General features: G+C 39.4%; 1 protein-coding gene across 1 annotated transcript in view; it reads left to right on the forward strand.

The window, feature by feature from the left end:
• CACHD1 (cache domain containing 1) overlaps window positions 1-17741 on the forward strand; it is a 345168-nt gene that overhangs the window by 288083 nt on the left and 39344 nt on the right. Inside the window, exons 8-12 of the mRNA XM_007959187.2 lie at window positions 496-645; window positions 6792-7025; window positions 13494-13643; window positions 14460-14583; window positions 15347-15464. Of these exons, the coding sequence (XP_007957378.1) occupies window positions 496-645; window positions 6792-7025; window positions 13494-13643; window positions 14460-14583; window positions 15347-15464 (776 nt within the window). The remainder of the gene's footprint in view (window positions 1-495; window positions 646-6791; window positions 7026-13493; window positions 13644-14459; window positions 14584-15346; window positions 15465-17741) is intronic.

Genomic DNA, 17741 nt, shown 5'->3' on the forward strand with positions numbered 1-17741 from the left:
CAACCTTCCTTCCAAGGAGTGGCTGGTGGGTTTGAACTGCCAGCCTTCTGGTTAGCAGTCAAGTGCCTTAGGCACTATGCTATCAGAGCTCCTAACATATTTTAGAGGGACACAATTCAATTGTAATGCTGAGGAAAGGTTAAGTCATGATCTGAATTCTCCATTTCATAAAGCAGGAGAGATTCCCATTTAAGATTGTTAAATTACCACAACTGGGGGTGCCTACAGGAAATCACCTACTTTTATCTGGTAAATTTTTTAGGAGCGTGGCTTTACCTGGCACGGGATAAATGGGGCCTCATTGTCTACAAAGGGCAGATGGGAGAGAAGCAGAGACAGGGAGATGAAAGCTACAGCATCGACTAGGAAGGAACAGAAATGCCGGGCCAGGCAGGTCCTTGGGGTGGAAAAGTCCAGAGGAAATGAGAAAGAAAAGCTGCTGCTGCCTTTAGCCAGAATCCAAATGTAACATTCAGTTTATATGTTTTTGTTTAGATACAGACATGGTCATAATTTACCTGTCAGCTGGCATTACATCAAAGGACTCCTCAGAAGAAGATAAAAAGGCTACTCTCCGTGTCATCAATGAAGAAAATAGCTTTTTAAACAACTCTGTAATGATTCTCACCTATGCCCTCATGAACGGTAGGGAATACTTCGAGATTTTTCTTTCAGATGAAAGTTTTCCTTTAAGTGTATCCTGCTTTTTTATTTAAAAAAAAAGAAACTGTAATGATGTGCTTTGATTAAGTGTATAGAGAGAGGCAACTAAGCAACTTTCTTCCCATGTGTCTGTCTCTGTAGCTAATGTTGAGATGTGGAGCATGCAGTTGGATGTCCCTGTCTCTTCATCTTTCTCTCCAACCTATAGCTTCGTTCTAAACCTACTCCAAAGAAATTCTGATGGTGTAGTGATTAGGGCAAATCTGCTGCAAAAGACCTCTTTAAAGTGCTGAAAAGCAAAGATGTCTCCTTGAAGACTAAGGTGTGCCTAACCCAAGCCATGGTATTTTCAATAGCCTCATGTGCATGTGAAAGCTGGACAATGAAAAAGGAAGAACAAAAAAGAGTTGACGCTTTTGGATTGTAGTGTTGGTAAAAATACTGAAAATACCATGGACTGGTACTAACAAATCTATCCTGGAAGAAGTGCTTCCAGAATGCTCCTTGAAAGTGAGAATGGCCAGACTTCACCTCTTGCTTTGGTCAGTTTGTCAGGAGGGAGCATTCCCTGGAGAAGGATATCATGCTTGGTAAAGTGGACAGTCACCAAAAAAGGGGAAGGCCCTCAATGAGATGGATTGACACAGTGGCTGCAATGATGGGCTCAGGCATAGCAAGGATTATGAGGCTGGTGCAGGACCAAGCATTGTCTCCTTCTTTTGTCCATAGGGTTGCTTTGAGTTGGAGCCAACTCAATGACACCTAACAACAGCAACAGTGATTAGCACGTTTGGCTGCTAACCAGAAGGTCAGTAGTTCGAATCCACTGGCTGCTCCACAGAAGAGAGATGAGGCAGTCTGTTTCTGTAAAGATTTATTGCCTTGGAAACCCAGTGAGGGGTCACCGTGAGTCAGAACCAACTTGATGGCAGTGAGTTTGGGGTGTTTTTTTTTTTTTTTAATCTGTTCTAGTTAAAAATAAACAAAAAACAAACTCACTGCCATCAAGTGGATCAGACTCACAGAGACCCCTCCTTGGGTTTCTGAGGTGGTATCTCTACGGAAGTAGATTGCCCAATCTTCTTCTGGTTAGCAGTCAAATGCCTTAGGTATTACACCACCAGAGGTGGCCTTACATGGCTCCATCTTTATTAGTTCTCCTTCATATTCTTGGATGATCTAAGGTTTTGTTACTTCATGGAGATTATTAATTTTTCTCATTTGTTTAAGGTGCAGGAAGGCAAACTACTGGCCTGCATGCTTCTGTATGTATATCCAAGACTATGAATTTCACATTTCCCAGAAAAATCCTGCTTCTGCCACTTTCTGTGCCTCAGCTTCCTTAAGTATAAAATGGAGATAAGAATGATCTACTTTCTAGGATTGTTGTGAGGATTAGCCCCAATGTATAGAAAATACCCCAGACAGTGCCTGGCACTTATTAAATGGTAATTGGTGGCAACTGATTTTATGGAGCCCTGGTGTAATGATTAAGTGCTCAGCTATTAACCAAGAGGTTGGTGGTTTGAACTCAGCCAGTGGCTTCACTGGAGAAAGACCTAGTGATCTGCTCTTGTAAAGATTACAGGTTAGGAAACCCTAGGGAGCAGTCCTCTGTGTCCTGTAGGGTCACTGAGTCAGAATTGACTCGATGGCACACAACAGTTTGTTTTGTTGCTGTTAAGTACGACAGTATATGTGAAAGGTCTTATTTTAGTAAACTGACAAATTAGAGGAAATACTCAATTTTTTTCTTTCCTTTTCACTATCCAACCTATTTTCTAGTTTGAGTACTTCCAGTTTTTCTAGCCTCTCTGCTTTATTGTCTCTTTCCACCTTTCTGATGCCCTATTTATCTTCTGTCTTCTTTGGACCTCTTACCATCAGTATTCAAGGTGTCCCTCTGCTCTTGTTTTTAAGAGACTATATTTTGATTCAGCAATCCTTCCTACGGTCTTCTAAATGTCTCTGCTTCCCGATTTCTATGGAGGACTGTGTGATTCTTACATTTTAATGTGCTAATTAAGGATCACTTGGGAATTTTTTTTTTAATGCAGATTCCAAGGCACCGCCTTTATTTTTATTCAGACCCTCTTAGGTGTGGAGTCCAGCAGTCTGTGTTTGGGCCAGCATGTTTCTTTTCCAGGTGTTTGATAGCCTACACCTGGAAGAACACAGGCTCTTGTGTCAAGTGATCCTGAGGTCTATTCTGCTTTTATTAGCTGAGTGGCTTTGAGCAAATTACTTAATCTCTGTAGACATTGGTTTCTTCTGTAAAATAAGAATATCTTCTTCTTGGATTTTTTGGGATAAAAAGCAAAATATGATATGTTCAGAGTTTTTAGCACCAAATCAAAAATATGAAACTCATTGCCATCATGTCTGTTTGAACACATAGCAACCTTGTAGGATGGCATAGAATGCTCCATAGGGTTTACAAGGCTGTAAATCTTTACAGACCTCTGGACCAGCTGGTAGATTTGAACCTCTGAACCTCTTACCTTTCATTTAGCAGACAAATGTTTAACCACTGTGCCACCAGTGCTCCTTCTTAGCACCATAACCAAAAATCAAACTCACTGCCAATGTGTAGATTTTTACTCATAGAGACCTCTGTTGGGTTTTCAAGGGTGTAGTAAATCTTTACAGAAGTAGATTGACTGCTTCATCTTTCTTCCATGGAGCGGCTGGTGAGCTTAAACCACTGACCTTTTGGTTAGCAGCCAAATATCTTAACCACTACACCACCAGAGCCTTTACCTTCTTAGCACAGTACCTGGTCCTCAAAGCCATTTGAATGGGAGAATGAAAGCTTATGTCTCAGACAATATAGCTCAGAGGTACAGTGTCTGTGTCCTCAGCATGTGTTGCTTTCTTCTGTTCACCATGCCACCCATTATACTAGACTGCTGTGTTTGCATATTGTTCTCCTTTCCTTCTTCATTTTCCACAAGAATGTGAACTTCTCAGGCATAAATCAGGTCTTATTTTTGTTTGTATTCTAAGCTCTTGGCACAGGGCTGAGCACAGCTGAAGATGGCTTGTGTTTGCCTAGGGTACGTGCCCTTGAGTGTCAGCTCTGGTTGGCTATTGCTGTTTTCTCCTATAGTTTGATTCATGTTTCTGTTACTCATGTGGAGGGGGAGAGAGGGAAGGAAGAAAGAAAGTAAGGAAAATGAAATTTATTGAGCACCTACTATGTTCAGCATGCTGCCCTTAGTGTTCTGGGGATTTAGAGCTATAGTAAACAAAGCCCCTGTCTTTAAGGACCTTATAAATGAAGACAGATAGACAAGGCGGATGAGTTAAATATTATTGTCAAGGAGCAAGGAAAATGAGAGGAAGTGATCACTTCCTTTCCATTAGATCTGAATATCTGCCCAGAGAGATCTCAGGTAAAGAAACTTCCTGGCTTGCTATTTCTCATCCTGTCATTGGTTCTAAATCCTCCCTCTAGCATCTCTTGTACACTTACTTGCTGGGTTCCTGATAATTCCATACTTTAAAGCCTACAATTACTCCCTCTAACTATCCTTATCTCTTCTCTTTCTCCCTTTAATCTAGTCAGATATACATTCTCACTGCCAGATTTCTCTCTCTCCAAATGCCAATTCTAAGCACTGTTCACTAGGGCAGACTCATTCCCTTATATGATCCGTCACAGTTCAAATAGGGAAGCAAAACCACCATAAGAATTTTAGAATAGAAATTTTATTATCAAAATTAGATTATACAAAATTGTGGGAAAGGCTGGGGAGGTAAAGGTCAAAAACAAACAAACAAACAGCTCCAAGAAAGTTTAGTAACCAGCTGCTCTCTAGCATGGGTGAACAAATCAGAGCTTGCAGGGAAGTTTGGAAGCTAGAACCATCAAGCTGTAAAAGTAAGGACCATTTAGGAGGCCTGGTATAGAACTTTCGGAAAAGTTAGTTCTGCATGGCTGATGATTCTGTGAATTCTCAAGGAATCCTTAGGAGTGGACCAGGGTTAGTTGCTATTGGTGAGCAAGTTGACAGTTGGGAAATAGGTGAACACGGAGAAGGAAAAAGTGGGACACACTGGAATCTTCAGTATCTCTGTGCTTGTCTTTCACCATCTCTCATTCTGCCTCCCAAATCTCACACCACTTCCCTTTGGGCCAACTTTAACCTAGAAGCATGCAGGGAAGGGAATTCTGGGAAATGTAGTTCCCAGCATGATAATGTTGTCAGTAGAACAACCCAGCACGTTTACTAGTCTGTCACCCTGTTGACTGCCACCCTGCTTAACATTTTATGATGGACTGACACAAAGTACCCAATCCTTGATAATCTTTCATCCCACACTGTTTCTTTCGCTTTGTAGATATTTTCTTTTTTATCACTTTTCTTTTACATGTTGAAAAAGCCAAGCAATATATGACAAAGGAAGGACATGTATTTATTTTGTAAATCACCTCCTTTTATCATTTGCCTCTGAGCTTCTCAAGGGTATAAGGTCAGCGATCAATCATGCCTTTTGTGTTTATCTTTTACTCTGGACAACACCGGAGCTCTGGTGGCATAGTGCCTAAGGCATTTAACTGCTAACCAGAAGGCTGACAGTTCAAACCCACCAGCCACTCCTCGGGAGAAAGGTTGGGCCTATGGTAAGATATCCCTGAGAGCAATAGACCACGGGGCACCAGAGGGGCAACATTCACACTGAGGAAATGCAGGACAAACAGAAGTGCATAACTATGAGGGATACAGGGAGGGTTCCTGGATAGGGAGGGGAGGAGACTGGCTTAGGGCTGGGCATAGTAAATGGGGAGTGAAACTAAATGTACATGTAACCTTGAATGTAAAACAAGTTTTTAAAATAAGAAAAAAAAAAAAGAAAGGTTGGCCAATCTACTTCCTTAGTGATACCTCCTTGAAAACCCAAGGAGGGGTCATTATAAGTCAGATCCACCTCCACCCTCTCTACTCTACCAATCAAAGAGAATAATAATCTGATTCTGACTAAATTTGGCTTAGATACTTTTACCTTTCCTTTAGCTTTGTATGAGTGGGGTAAAAATCAAGTTATTTTAATATAATTTTTCACGAAAGAAAATACATCCATTAGATTCTGCCACATCTTTAGAAATGAACTGGCAAAGCAAGAAATGTGTATACTCCTTATTTAGAAATGATGAAGATAGGTATATTAGATGAGCAGTAACCTAAGATTCTTTTTAATTACTAACAGCTCATGTTTACTGTTTAAATCCTCAAAAACATGAGATAAAAGCTTTTTTAACCTTATTAGTAGAATCTCAGTGGTAACTGAAATCATTTGAATTTGTTTACAGTGGAACCCATATGCAATCACTTACTATTCCTTTTGACTGTGTTCCAACCATAGCAAACTTTAAGAGAAAAAAAAAAAAAGGTTTATTAAATTGATTTTTGTACTATAGATTACAGATGTTGTAGAACAATACAGCCTACTATAGCAGAATCTTTTACAGTTTTTAAAACTCTCTAAATGTAAAAAATATACATTAAATAAATCAAACTCAATATTATCCTAACAATATCAAACATGAAAATGTTTGTAATTAAAATGAGCTTAAAGAAAAAGGGTTTGGGGCATCACTAAATGCAGACCGTAACTCCTTTCAATGTAAATGCATTCTTTCATGTAAAGACTTTGGGAAGTGTTTTACAGGAGAAGAAGTGAGGCGTGAAGTGGTAAACCTTTAACCTTTAAAGGTCTCACAACTTCATCTACTAATTTAAATTAAATGCAGATTTGCTAATTACTACTTTTGCTTTAAATATTAAAAGCAGAAAAAGAATTTGTATTTTATAATTAAACTTTTAAGGGAGAACACTTCGTTGCTAAACAAGGCTCCTTTATTGGCATATATGCTTTTCATCATTGCTTTTTGAACAATTCCTTTACCTTCTTGACTGTTTAAGGAAATGCCAGGCTTCTGGCTCTGACCCTCAGCAAGAGCCAGTATCTACATCCTGAGTCCATATTTTCCTTGCAAAGCCCCCTGCGTGCTCCTTTGGCATCACAAGACCTCATCCATGCCTGTATTAGATCTAAATGGCATGGTATGGCATGGCTGTAAACTGTTTTGCTTCACATTCTCTTCTCTTGGCTTTCAATTTCAGATGGGGTGACTGGTTTGAAAGAGCTGGCTTTTCTGAGAGATCTAGCTGAACAGAACTCAGGAAAATATGGCGTGCCGGACCGGACATGCTTGCCTGTGATTAAGGGCAGCATGATGGTGCTGAACCAACTGAGTAATCTGGAGACCACAGTCGGCAGATTCTACACTAACCTTCCCAACCGGATGATCGACGAAGCTGTCTTTAGCCTCCCCTTCTCTGATGAGATGGGAGATGGTGAGTTTGGAAAAAACTTCCTACTAAAAGCATAGACAAGTACTGTACAAACATAAATGAGCATGAGTTCAGCAAGACAATAATGTTTAGATGCTGTTCATTATTTGCAAGTGAATATGCATGGCAGTTCAAGGCTGTAGGTGTCCCTTTCTCTGAGTCAGAAGGTTGTATAGCGCCCCGCCATCTGTCCTGTAACACTGTATTCTAGAGAAGAAATACTCAGCCCTATTTCTTCCTTAGGAGCTCTGGTAGCATAGTGCCTAAGGCACTTGACTGCTAACCAGAAGGCTGGTGGTTCCAACCCACCAGCCACTCCTCGGAAGGAAGGTTGGGCAATCCTACTTCCGTAATGATACTGCCTCAGAAACCCAAGGAGGGGTCGCTATGAGTCGGGGCCGACTCGACGGCAAATAACAACGACAACAACATTTCTTCCTTGTCACCACAGGCTTAGTATACATAATGGATATATCTTCTGTGGAGGTTTCAAGGGAATTCCCCAATACCCAGAAGTTAGTGAACTGACTAAAAAGCCTAGCTTTGCATAGCAAGGGTGCATAAAGCTCAGAATGCCCAGGATTCAACCTCAAAGACATGGTGTAGTCAAAAAAATAGAGGCTTAGTAGCTGATAAGGTTTCACATCCCACTCTGCAACTTAAGTACTTAGTAAATTATTTAATCCCATTAATACTCCATTTGTTCATTTGTAAAATAGAGTAATCTTTTAAGTTATAAAGAGGATTAATTAGATAATATTTGTTGCATAGCGGTTAGAGCATCTGGCTGCTAACCAAAAGGTCAGTAGTTTGACCCTAATAAGACACTCCATGGCGGAAAGATGACGCGGTGTGCTTCTGTAAAGATTTATAGCCTTTAAATCCCTATGAAGCAGTTGTGCTATGTCCTGTAGGGTCACTATGAGTTGAAATCAACTCAATGACAGTGGGTTGGTTTTGATTTTGTAAGATTTACCAGTGCCTGGCATACCAAACCAAAAAACCAAACTCACTGCCATCGAGTTGATTCCAATTCACAATGACCCCCTTTGGGTTTCCAAGGCAGTAAATCTTTACGGAAGTAGATCTCCCAATCTTCTTCTGCAGAGTGCCGGGTGTGTTTAAACCACCAACCTTCTGGTTAGCAGTCAAATACCTTAGGCACTATGCCACCAGAGCTCCTTAGTGCTGGCATATCACCCAATAATAATTACTGCTCTTTAATTATTATGCCCCTTTTCCCTCATCATTCCTTCTCTCCTTCCTTGACAGAGAAGATGGAAAGGCAGACAGACATGATGATCACATAAGATCTTATTTTTAAATTCAGTAAGCTAGTAACTGGGAGCTCTGGTAGTGTAGTGCCTAAGGCACTTGACTGCTAACCAGAAGGCAGGCAGTTCAAACCCACCAGCTACTCCTCGGAAGGAAGGTTGGGCAATCTACTTCCGTAGTGATACTGCCTCGGAAACCCAAGGAGGGTCGCTATGAGTCGGGTCCAACTCGACGGCACATAACAACAACAACAAAGCTAGCAACCCTCACAAATATCGTTACTCAAAGAAAATTCGTGTATAAAAAATAAGCCAACAGAAGATATGTTTTCTAGAAACTAGTTAAATAAACCCTTTCTATCAGGAAGACATATGGCACCTGCTGCCACATCTTAATTTTCTATCCTTCCTACTTCTGCCAGGGCCAGTAGACATATGTAGAATAGAAGCTCACACTTTTAGATAAGACTGTTTACCATTGTAGGGAGAATGTCAAGTCTTGAATGCAAGTTTTGATTGGTAGGCAAGTGTCATGCCAGGCAGTGATGGGTGAGGCATGCATTCCACTCCCCCAAAAAGCTTTTAAATCTATTAAGAGAAAGAGATCAACAAATGATTTTCATTCTGTGTGAAAGGAACAAAGATGTAATAAACTAAGCCCTGTGCAAACACAGAGGATTATGCAGACAAATTTGGGTATCAAATAGTAGTATCTGGTAGAGTGTGACCCTTCCCAAAATTTACCTCTTCAATCCAGAGCTGCCCTGAATGCAATAAACTTTGGATCCTGTGTATCTGGTCCAAAAACCAAAGCAACTGCCATCAAGTCGATTCCGATTCATAGTGACCCCTCTTGGCTTCCAAGGCAGCAGATCTTTACAGAAGTAGATTGCACCGTCTTCCTTCTGCAAAGTAGCTGTTGGATTTGCACTGCCAACCTTCTGGTTAGCAGTCAAATGCCTTAGGCACTGTACCATCAGAACTCCTTGTATATCTGTTAGCATTACAAAAAATACTATAGGTGAGTAAAGAACAGAAATTTATCTCACAGTTCAGACTAGAAATTTGAATTCAGGATATCGGGTCTATAGGAAGATCCTACCTGTTGTTTTCAGCTTCTAATAGTTGCTGGCAGTCATCGGTGTTGCTGTCATGTGAATGCATCTATCTTCATTGTGATGTGGTGTCTCTTCCACCTGGATGTGCCTCTCCCTGTCTCTCTTCCCGTTCTGTAAGCCACCACTCAGAAGGGATTAGGTTTGTTGTTGTTGTTGTTATGTGCCGTCGAGTCAAACCTGACTCATAGCGACCCCTCCTTGGGTTTCCGAGGCAGTATCACTGCGGATGTAGGATTGCCCAACCTTCCTTCCGAGGAGTGGCTGGTGGGTTTGAACCGCCAGCCGTCTGGTTAGCAGGCAAGTGTCTTAGCCACTATGCTACCAGAGCTCCCGGGATTAGGTTTAGGACCACCCTACTCCTGTGTGACCTTATCAACATAACAAAAGAAACCTGTTTCTAAACAAGGTCACCTTAACAAGTATAGGAGTTAGAATTTAAACAAAACTTTTTTGGAGAACACAATTTGATCCATAAAACAATTTGATCCATAAAACTATGCAAATTTTGGTCTTTGGGGCCTGATTTATGATTGTCTCATCTCTGAGGAGTATGTCATAGGCTTCAGTGATTAGTTTACTCGTCTATTGTGTTCCCCTACTTGAGTATGTCTTTTGGTCTTTGTATTTTGAGTCCCTGGAATTACTGGGTGACACCTCCTCTGACTCCTTGATATGAAGACACTGAGCCTAGAGAAACTCATAATGATAAAACCAGAAAACCGAAACCCATTCCCATCAAGTATATTCTGCCTCACAGCGACCCCATAGACAGAGAAGAACTGCCCCGTAGGGTTCCCACAGCTGTAAATCTTTTCAGAAGCAGACTCTGTCACATCTTTCTTCTGCAGAGTGGCTGGTGGGTTCAAATTGTGACCTTTCCATTAGCAGCTGAGCACTTAACCACCATGCCACTAGGATTCCTCTTATTTACACAACTCTAGTTCAAAACCTGCAGAGATTAGAATATCAGCAAGTGGATATATTTCTTTGAAGAAACAAATCTATGTTGCATTTGATTAAAATAGTGAGTGCATTTTGGGATTGTGTTAGTATAGCAAGAGCTGACCATAGTTTATTTGCCACAATGGGATGAAAAGTCTTCTGTCAGAGTTGATAATGGAAAAGTAAGATTGTGTTTCTTTTTTAAGATTTTGTTCTATATATAGCCAGAGGAGAATAGAAATTTGAAGTGAGTGTGCATTTCAGAGGCAAAGTATTTCTGTTGTACTTTACTGCTCTGTGGAAATGGCTTTAATCTTAGACTAAAGCATAGGGGGATATACATACAGATTGTGACCTCTGTCTCCATGTCTGCCCTCACAGTGCTGTTCCTAATACTTATAGCTTATTTACTCAGGAAGACCTGAGCAAAACTATCAGCAAAATACATTTTTTTAAACTCTCTAAAACATGTTGTTGTTGTTGTTGTGTGCCGTCGAGTCGGCCCCGACTCATAGCAACCCCTCCTTGGGTTTCCGAGGCAGTATCACTACGGAAGTAGGATTGCCCAACCTTCCTTCCGAGGAGTGGCTGGTGGGTTTGAACCGCCAGCCGTCTGGTTAGCAGGCAAGTGTCTTAGCCACTATGCTACCAGAGCTCCCCTAAAACATGTAGTATTTGAAAATGTTTTAAAACAGATAGATTGGCAGGCAGGCAGGCAAACATAAGTAGTCCCTGATATACACTGGAATTCCGTTATGACTGATGACTTCGTTCATTATAAGTTGGTACTGACCTAAGACACACACCACCTTTTTTTTTCTTTCATTACTGCCTTTCATTATCAGTATCTTTAAAAATCCAATCTTTATTTGTCTTCGGGGGTTGGAAACATTATATATAAACTTACAGATAATGGGAACATCAGCAGGTTATGCACTGCAACACTGTATGTAGTCCATATTGCTAATGATAAGATGGGGAAAAAAAGCCCCACGAAACAGAAGATCTTAAGTGTGGTTGGTCATAGCTTGAATATATGATGTCAGGGACTACCTGTAAATAGAGGGAGAGTTTGATACTTTCTAGATAGAGGGAATGCATCCATCTTTTGTATAGCATTATAGCCATAGGACTATAGACTTGTTAGGGATCACAGAGAACATTTGGTCTCAGTTTTCTATGTGGCACGTAAAATGACTTATTCAGAGAGTTGACATAACCTACCCAACAGGGTGGCACTGCTGGGAGTAGAACCCAGGGTCCTGATGCACATTGCCATGCAGTGACCCAACTCTGTTGTGCGCTGCTTCTACACATTCTCCTTCCCTTCTCCATTTCCATTGTTATATTGGTTTGTGTAGCCTGTTAGCTATGAATATTTTTAATATTTTTAAAGCATTTTATATATATATATGTTTATATATATATATATATGTTTATATATATGTTTGTATATAAAACATTGTTTATATATATTTTTAAAGCATTATATGTATACACACACACACACACACACACATGCAGTAGAGATTACATGACCTTCAAAGCCTAAAATATTTACTATTTGACCCTTTACATAAAAGATTAATACCTTTTGACCTACCAACTAACCAATTCTACTCCAATTCATAGCAATGCTATAGGACCAAGTGTAACAGTCCCGCAGGATTTCCAAGGTTATAAATCTTTACAGAAGCAGTCTGCCTCACCTTTCTCCCATAGAGCAGCAAGTAGGTTTGAACCACCAACCTTTTGGTTAGCAGCCAAATGCTTTAAGTGACCAACAATACATTCCTTTGGAAACTTAGTACCTCCTTCAGATATTCAGAGTCTTCTATGGTCAATTAATAAGATTATGTACCTAAGTTTTTCTTCCATCTTCCCATTTTTTTGGGAAGAATGCATTAATGAAACATTATACTACCTCATAATCATTACTTTATCATAATCTTTTTTGATCTGACAACCACTAGAAACCAGTAAAGAACCACAATTGTGCCCTTCAAACAGATGTGGAAGCCAAGGCTCAGAGAGGTTATGTCCAAAATCGTATGTATATAAGGGACATAACTGGGCTGGAACCCAGATGTTTAGATCATTTGTCCAATAGTTTTTCAAAATTCAGCTGAACCATCCCACTTCAGGAAATAGAGTGATATATTTTTTACTCCTGATGTTTTGTACTGATCTGGAATGTCATACCTTTTTAGGTGAAAAAATCATGGAAAATAGACAAATTGTCTCCATTTACATTAACTGGGATATGAGGACATGTAGAGCATTCTAACCATATTAACTGGCTTGTTACACTGTCTGCAAAAGCAGTCATTGGTTATTGGATCACAAAGGAAACTTTTTTCCTGGCAAAATTGAGGTGGTTAATATTAGCCTTTATGATTTGCTAATACATAGCCCGTCTTTGTCCGATACTTTCTCTCCTATTCTCTGGTGTCTTTTTTTGGGAGGGAGGGGGACGACTATGCTTTAGTCTATTATTTTGTTATGAAATCAATATTTTATTGTGTTTAAGGTATAAGTTTACATGGCAATTTAGTTTCTCCTTTAACAATTTCTTCACAGATTATCTGGTTACATTGGTTATGTTTTTTACAATATGTCATCATACTGATTGATTCTGTTCTGGTTGTAGCATTTTCAGAACTCTAGTTTCCCTGCCCTCTTTGTGTTTGAGTTGTTTTTGCCTGTTTGGTCTCCTATAAATGATTTTTCTTAAATAAGTTCATTACTCATGGTTGATAGTCTTTATTTTATGAGTCAATTTGTTATTTAGCTAAAAGATGGCCGGCCTCAAGGAATAATTTCAGTTTGCAGTTTAAAACATATCTCAGTATCATAGTCCTATAGTCTCAACTGGTTCAGTAAGTTTGTATTTTGTAAAAATTTGAAGTCTGTTCCACCTTTCTGTCCCATTCTGTAAGGATCCATCTATTGTAGCCCTGATCAGAATGGTTGGTAGGAATAGCTGGGCACCATCAAGTTCTTCAGTCTCAGGGTAGAGGAAGCCATAGTTCATGTCAACTTTTAGTCCTATAGATGGCTTTATTCTCTGAGTCTTTGGTTTCCTTATTTCTCTTTTGTTCCAAACAATAGTGTATTTTTTTTTTTTCCATCCATAGGTTTGATAATGACTGTGAGTAAGCCCTGTTATTTTGGAAACCTACTTCTGGGAATTGTAGGTATAGACGTGAACCTGGCTTACATCCTTGAGGACGTGACATATTACCAAGACTCCTTGGCTTCCTATACTTTTCTCATAGATGACAAAGGTAATCTCCTAAAAATTAATCTTGGGAGAGAATGATCTGTTTAGCAACTAAAGAAAATACCCATAGACATCCTGAGACTAATAAATAAGTGAAAAAAACTCACTGCCATGGAGTCGGATCTGACTCATAGTGACCTCTCCTTGGGTTTCTGGGGTGGTATCACTACAGAGATAGATTGCCCAGTTTTCCTTCCGAGGAGTAGCTGGTGGGTTTGAACCACCAGCCTTCTGGTTACCAGTCAAATGTGTTAGGCACTACGCCCCAGAGCTCCCAATAAATAAGTAGGAAAATGATAATATTTAAGGAACAGCAATGAGGCAGGACTGCTCAGTTGCAGTGGAATACCGCAATGATGGCAAAGTAAATCTGAAAGTTATGTATGTGTTTATGCTGTGTTGAGGGATAGGTAAGAGTTATTTTTAACATTAGGAAATTAGAGCTGACGATTGAATGACAAATAGAACATGATCTTTTGGACCATTTTTTGTCCATATGATCATCTTTCAGTTTATTGGCATAAATGTTTCTGTGGTAGAACACTTATAAAATGAAAGCCATAAGATTAGCACTTTGAAAATATTCTTGATTAGACAGACAATCAGTAATTTAAAGCATCTTTCTACACTTCAGTAGGTTTACATAAGCACACATAAAACGAGGCTGGTTTTTATTGGACAAGTGAAGTTCATACTGAGAAGGAGAAATTGAGCATTGGGCATCTATCCCAGAGAATTGTAAATATAAAACCAGTGACAGGCACTTTTATTGGAGTAAACACTTCCTGCAACATGTTTGCGTTTTGTTTTCTCATTTCAGGGTATACACTTATGCATCCATCTCTTACCAGGCCATACTTACTATCAGAACCTCCACTTCATACTGATATCATTCATTATGAAAATATCCCCAAATTTGAATTGGTTCGGCAAAATATCCTAAGGTAAGGAAAAGGTGAGGGTCGTAGTATTTTCTTTTTCTCTGAGTATTGAAACCACTGAGGTCAAATATGAGTGTTTACTGGAAGATAAAAACTGTATCCATAAATTATAGTAATAATATCAAAAATATACTTGATAATTTTTCCATATGGAAAAAAAGCCAAGATTTTGTTTATTTTGGATAACAGATAAAGTTTCTCAGAACTATTACTTGGGGGAAGAAATCTTATAAATAAAATTCTATTTTCATTGTGATTTTAATTGTAAAATAAGATATTCTCATTTTTTTAAAAGAAAATACTCCCAATTATACTCAATTGAAAAAGTTAGCAAAATAAAAGATGAAGATGAGAACTAGCTCTGCTACATACTAAAACGATAACTTGGCAAAGGAGTATCTGTTTCAGGTTAACAGTACAATCATAAAGTTTTCTTTTAAGTTAAAGACAAAGTGGATTTTTTTTCAACAGTGATACATTATTTTGGCGAATTGTAAGCTATAGAGAATTGGCTCATTGGTATAAAATTAATGACTGAGCATTTGAGACAAGAGAGTCTCTGGAAAGAACTAGACTTTGAGGGCCAAGTGTAGAGAGTAATGCGTTTAGGAAATTGAAAACCACATATTATCTCTTTCTAAAGTGATTGACTTCATTGCTTTCAAAATCAAGAGGTAGTCATTGACTCACAGCTTCTTCGCTGCTTTTAATTAAGTGCTTAATTTTATCTTTTGCTTCAAATATTTCATTCTGTTTGCCAACACAGCCTCCCTCTGGGCAGCCAGATTATAGCAGTCCCGGTGAACTCATCCCTGTCTTGGCACATAAACAAGCTGAGAGAAACTGGAAAGGAGGCCTACAATGTCAGTTACGCCTGGAAGATGGTGAGTGAGGGGGAGTGACGGTTGCCAGAGGAGCTACCTGGTACAGTGCTCTTCTTCATGCTAGGATTTTTGGGAAATTAGGTTTGATTGTATCACTAATCTGTTTTAAAATGATCAGAAAAAAAAGATGTCACATATGTTTTATATTATTTTTTTGGTTTGTAAGACAAATAAATGTTCATGATTAATAAAAATCAACCTATTTAAAAGGGTATAAAGTAGAAAGTAAAATATATTTTTCCTTTCCTTTTGCCTTTGACCTCAGTTTCCCTAGAAGTAACCACTTTGATCAATTTCCAGACAGTATTTATTCATATGCAGGCATAAACATCTTTGTGGGTATCTACTATTACCCTCTGGTAGCATAGTGGCTAAGACACTTGCCTGCTAACCAGATGGCTGGCGGTTCAAACCCACCAGCCACTCCTCGGAAGGAAGGTTGGGCAATCCTACTTCCGTAGTGATACTGCCTCAGAAACCCAAGGAGGGTTCGCTATGAGTCGGGGCCGACTCGATGGCACGTAACAACAACAACAACAACTGTTACACTGTCTGTATGGACCATGATTTCTTCGACTGGTACCCTATTATACTTTAAGACTGTGTCCAGAACAACAACAACAACAAAGCAATCGAAACCACTGAACATCAAGTTGATTCTGACTTGTGTGTCACAGTAGGACTGCACTCCGCAAAGTTTCCAGTGGCTGTAATCTTACGGAAGTAGATCTCCAAGTCTTTCCCCCACAGCACTGCTAGTGGTTATGAACCAACCAACCTTTTGGTTAGCAGCAAGAGCAAACCATTTGCACCACCCAGGGATCTTAGATTTATTCAGTTTTTATCATCTTAAAACACAGATTATAGAAGTTGACAATTAAAAAGGAAGTTTGAAATCATAAATCGCTTTTACTGATGTTCTCCAAGAAAAAGAAATTTTAGATTAGAACTTAGATTATTCATACTCAGCATGAGTGGATTGACACTTTAGCCAAACTTGTAATGCCCGCTCACCTCAGTTTTCGTTTCCCAACCTCATTCAGACTTGGGGCTCAAAAAATCATGTAAAAATAGAATCTAGTACATGCTGACCATGTTACCTATGTTTTTCTCCTCTACTCTCCCTTCTCAGCATACCGTAACAGTGTCTTCATAGGGCCTTAATACTGTAATGGACTGAGAGGAAAGTGGACTTCCATTTTTATTATGACCTTTTTTCTTTCTTTCAGTTATCATTATTATTTATTTGTTTGTTTAGTTGATATGTCTCAAAGTTTTTTGTATTTTTTTTTAACTTTTTATTGTGATTTGGGTGAAAATTTATAGAGCTAACTGGGTTTCCAGTTGACAATTCATACATGTTTTGCTTTGTGACATTGATTGCAGTCCCCCCAAGTAGCAGCATTCTTCCTACTTCCTCCCTATGTTTCCCATTTCTATTCATCCTTCTTTTCTGTCCTTCCTGCTTGGTGAGCTTTGTTGTTGTTAGGTGCCGTCAGAGTTTGTACTGACTCATAGCAAGCCTGTGTGCAACAGAAGAAAAACATTGCCCACTCGTGCACCATCCTCACAGTACTTGCTCTGCTTAAGCCCTTCGTTGCAGCCACTGTGTCAGTCCATCTTGTTGAGAGTCTTCCCCTTTTTCTCTGACTCTCCACTTTACCAAGCATGATATCCTTCTCCAGGGAATGGGCCCTTCTGACAACGTGACCAAGGTGCATAAAACGAAGTCTAACCATTTTCACTTATAAGGAGCATTCCAGCTGCATTTCTTCCAGGACAGATTTTGGCCGTATCTTGGCATTCTTCTGGCAGTCCATGGTATTTTCAGTTTCCTTCACCAACACTTACTTAATGTAAAGGCATCAACTCTTTGGTTTTCCTTATTCATTGTCCAGCTCTTACATGCATATGATGCTGTTGAAAATACCATGGCTTGGGTCAGGAGCATCTTAATCTTCAAAATGACATCTTTGCTCTTTAACACGTTAAAGAGGTCTTTTGCAACAGATTTGCCCAATGCAATATGCTGTTTGATTTCTTGACTCTTGCTTCCATGGACATTGATTGTAGATCCAAATAAAAGGAAATCCTTGACAACTTCATGCTTTTGTCCATTTATCATGATGCTGCTTCTTGGTACAGTTGTGAAAATTTTTCTTTTCTTTATCTTAAGGTGCAATCCACACTGAAGGCTGTATTCATCAGTAAGTGCTTCAAGTCATTTTCACTTTCAGCAAGGAAGGTTGTATCACTTCATATTACAGGTGGTTAATA

This window comes from Orycteropus afer, unplaced genomic scaffold (genome assembly GCF_000298275.1).
Source record: "Orycteropus afer afer isolate SDZICR_OR568_19922 unplaced genomic scaffold, OryAfe1.0 scaffold00016, whole genome shotgun sequence".
Classification (NCBI taxonomy): Eukaryota; Metazoa; Chordata; class Mammalia; order Tubulidentata; family Orycteropodidae; genus Orycteropus; species Orycteropus afer.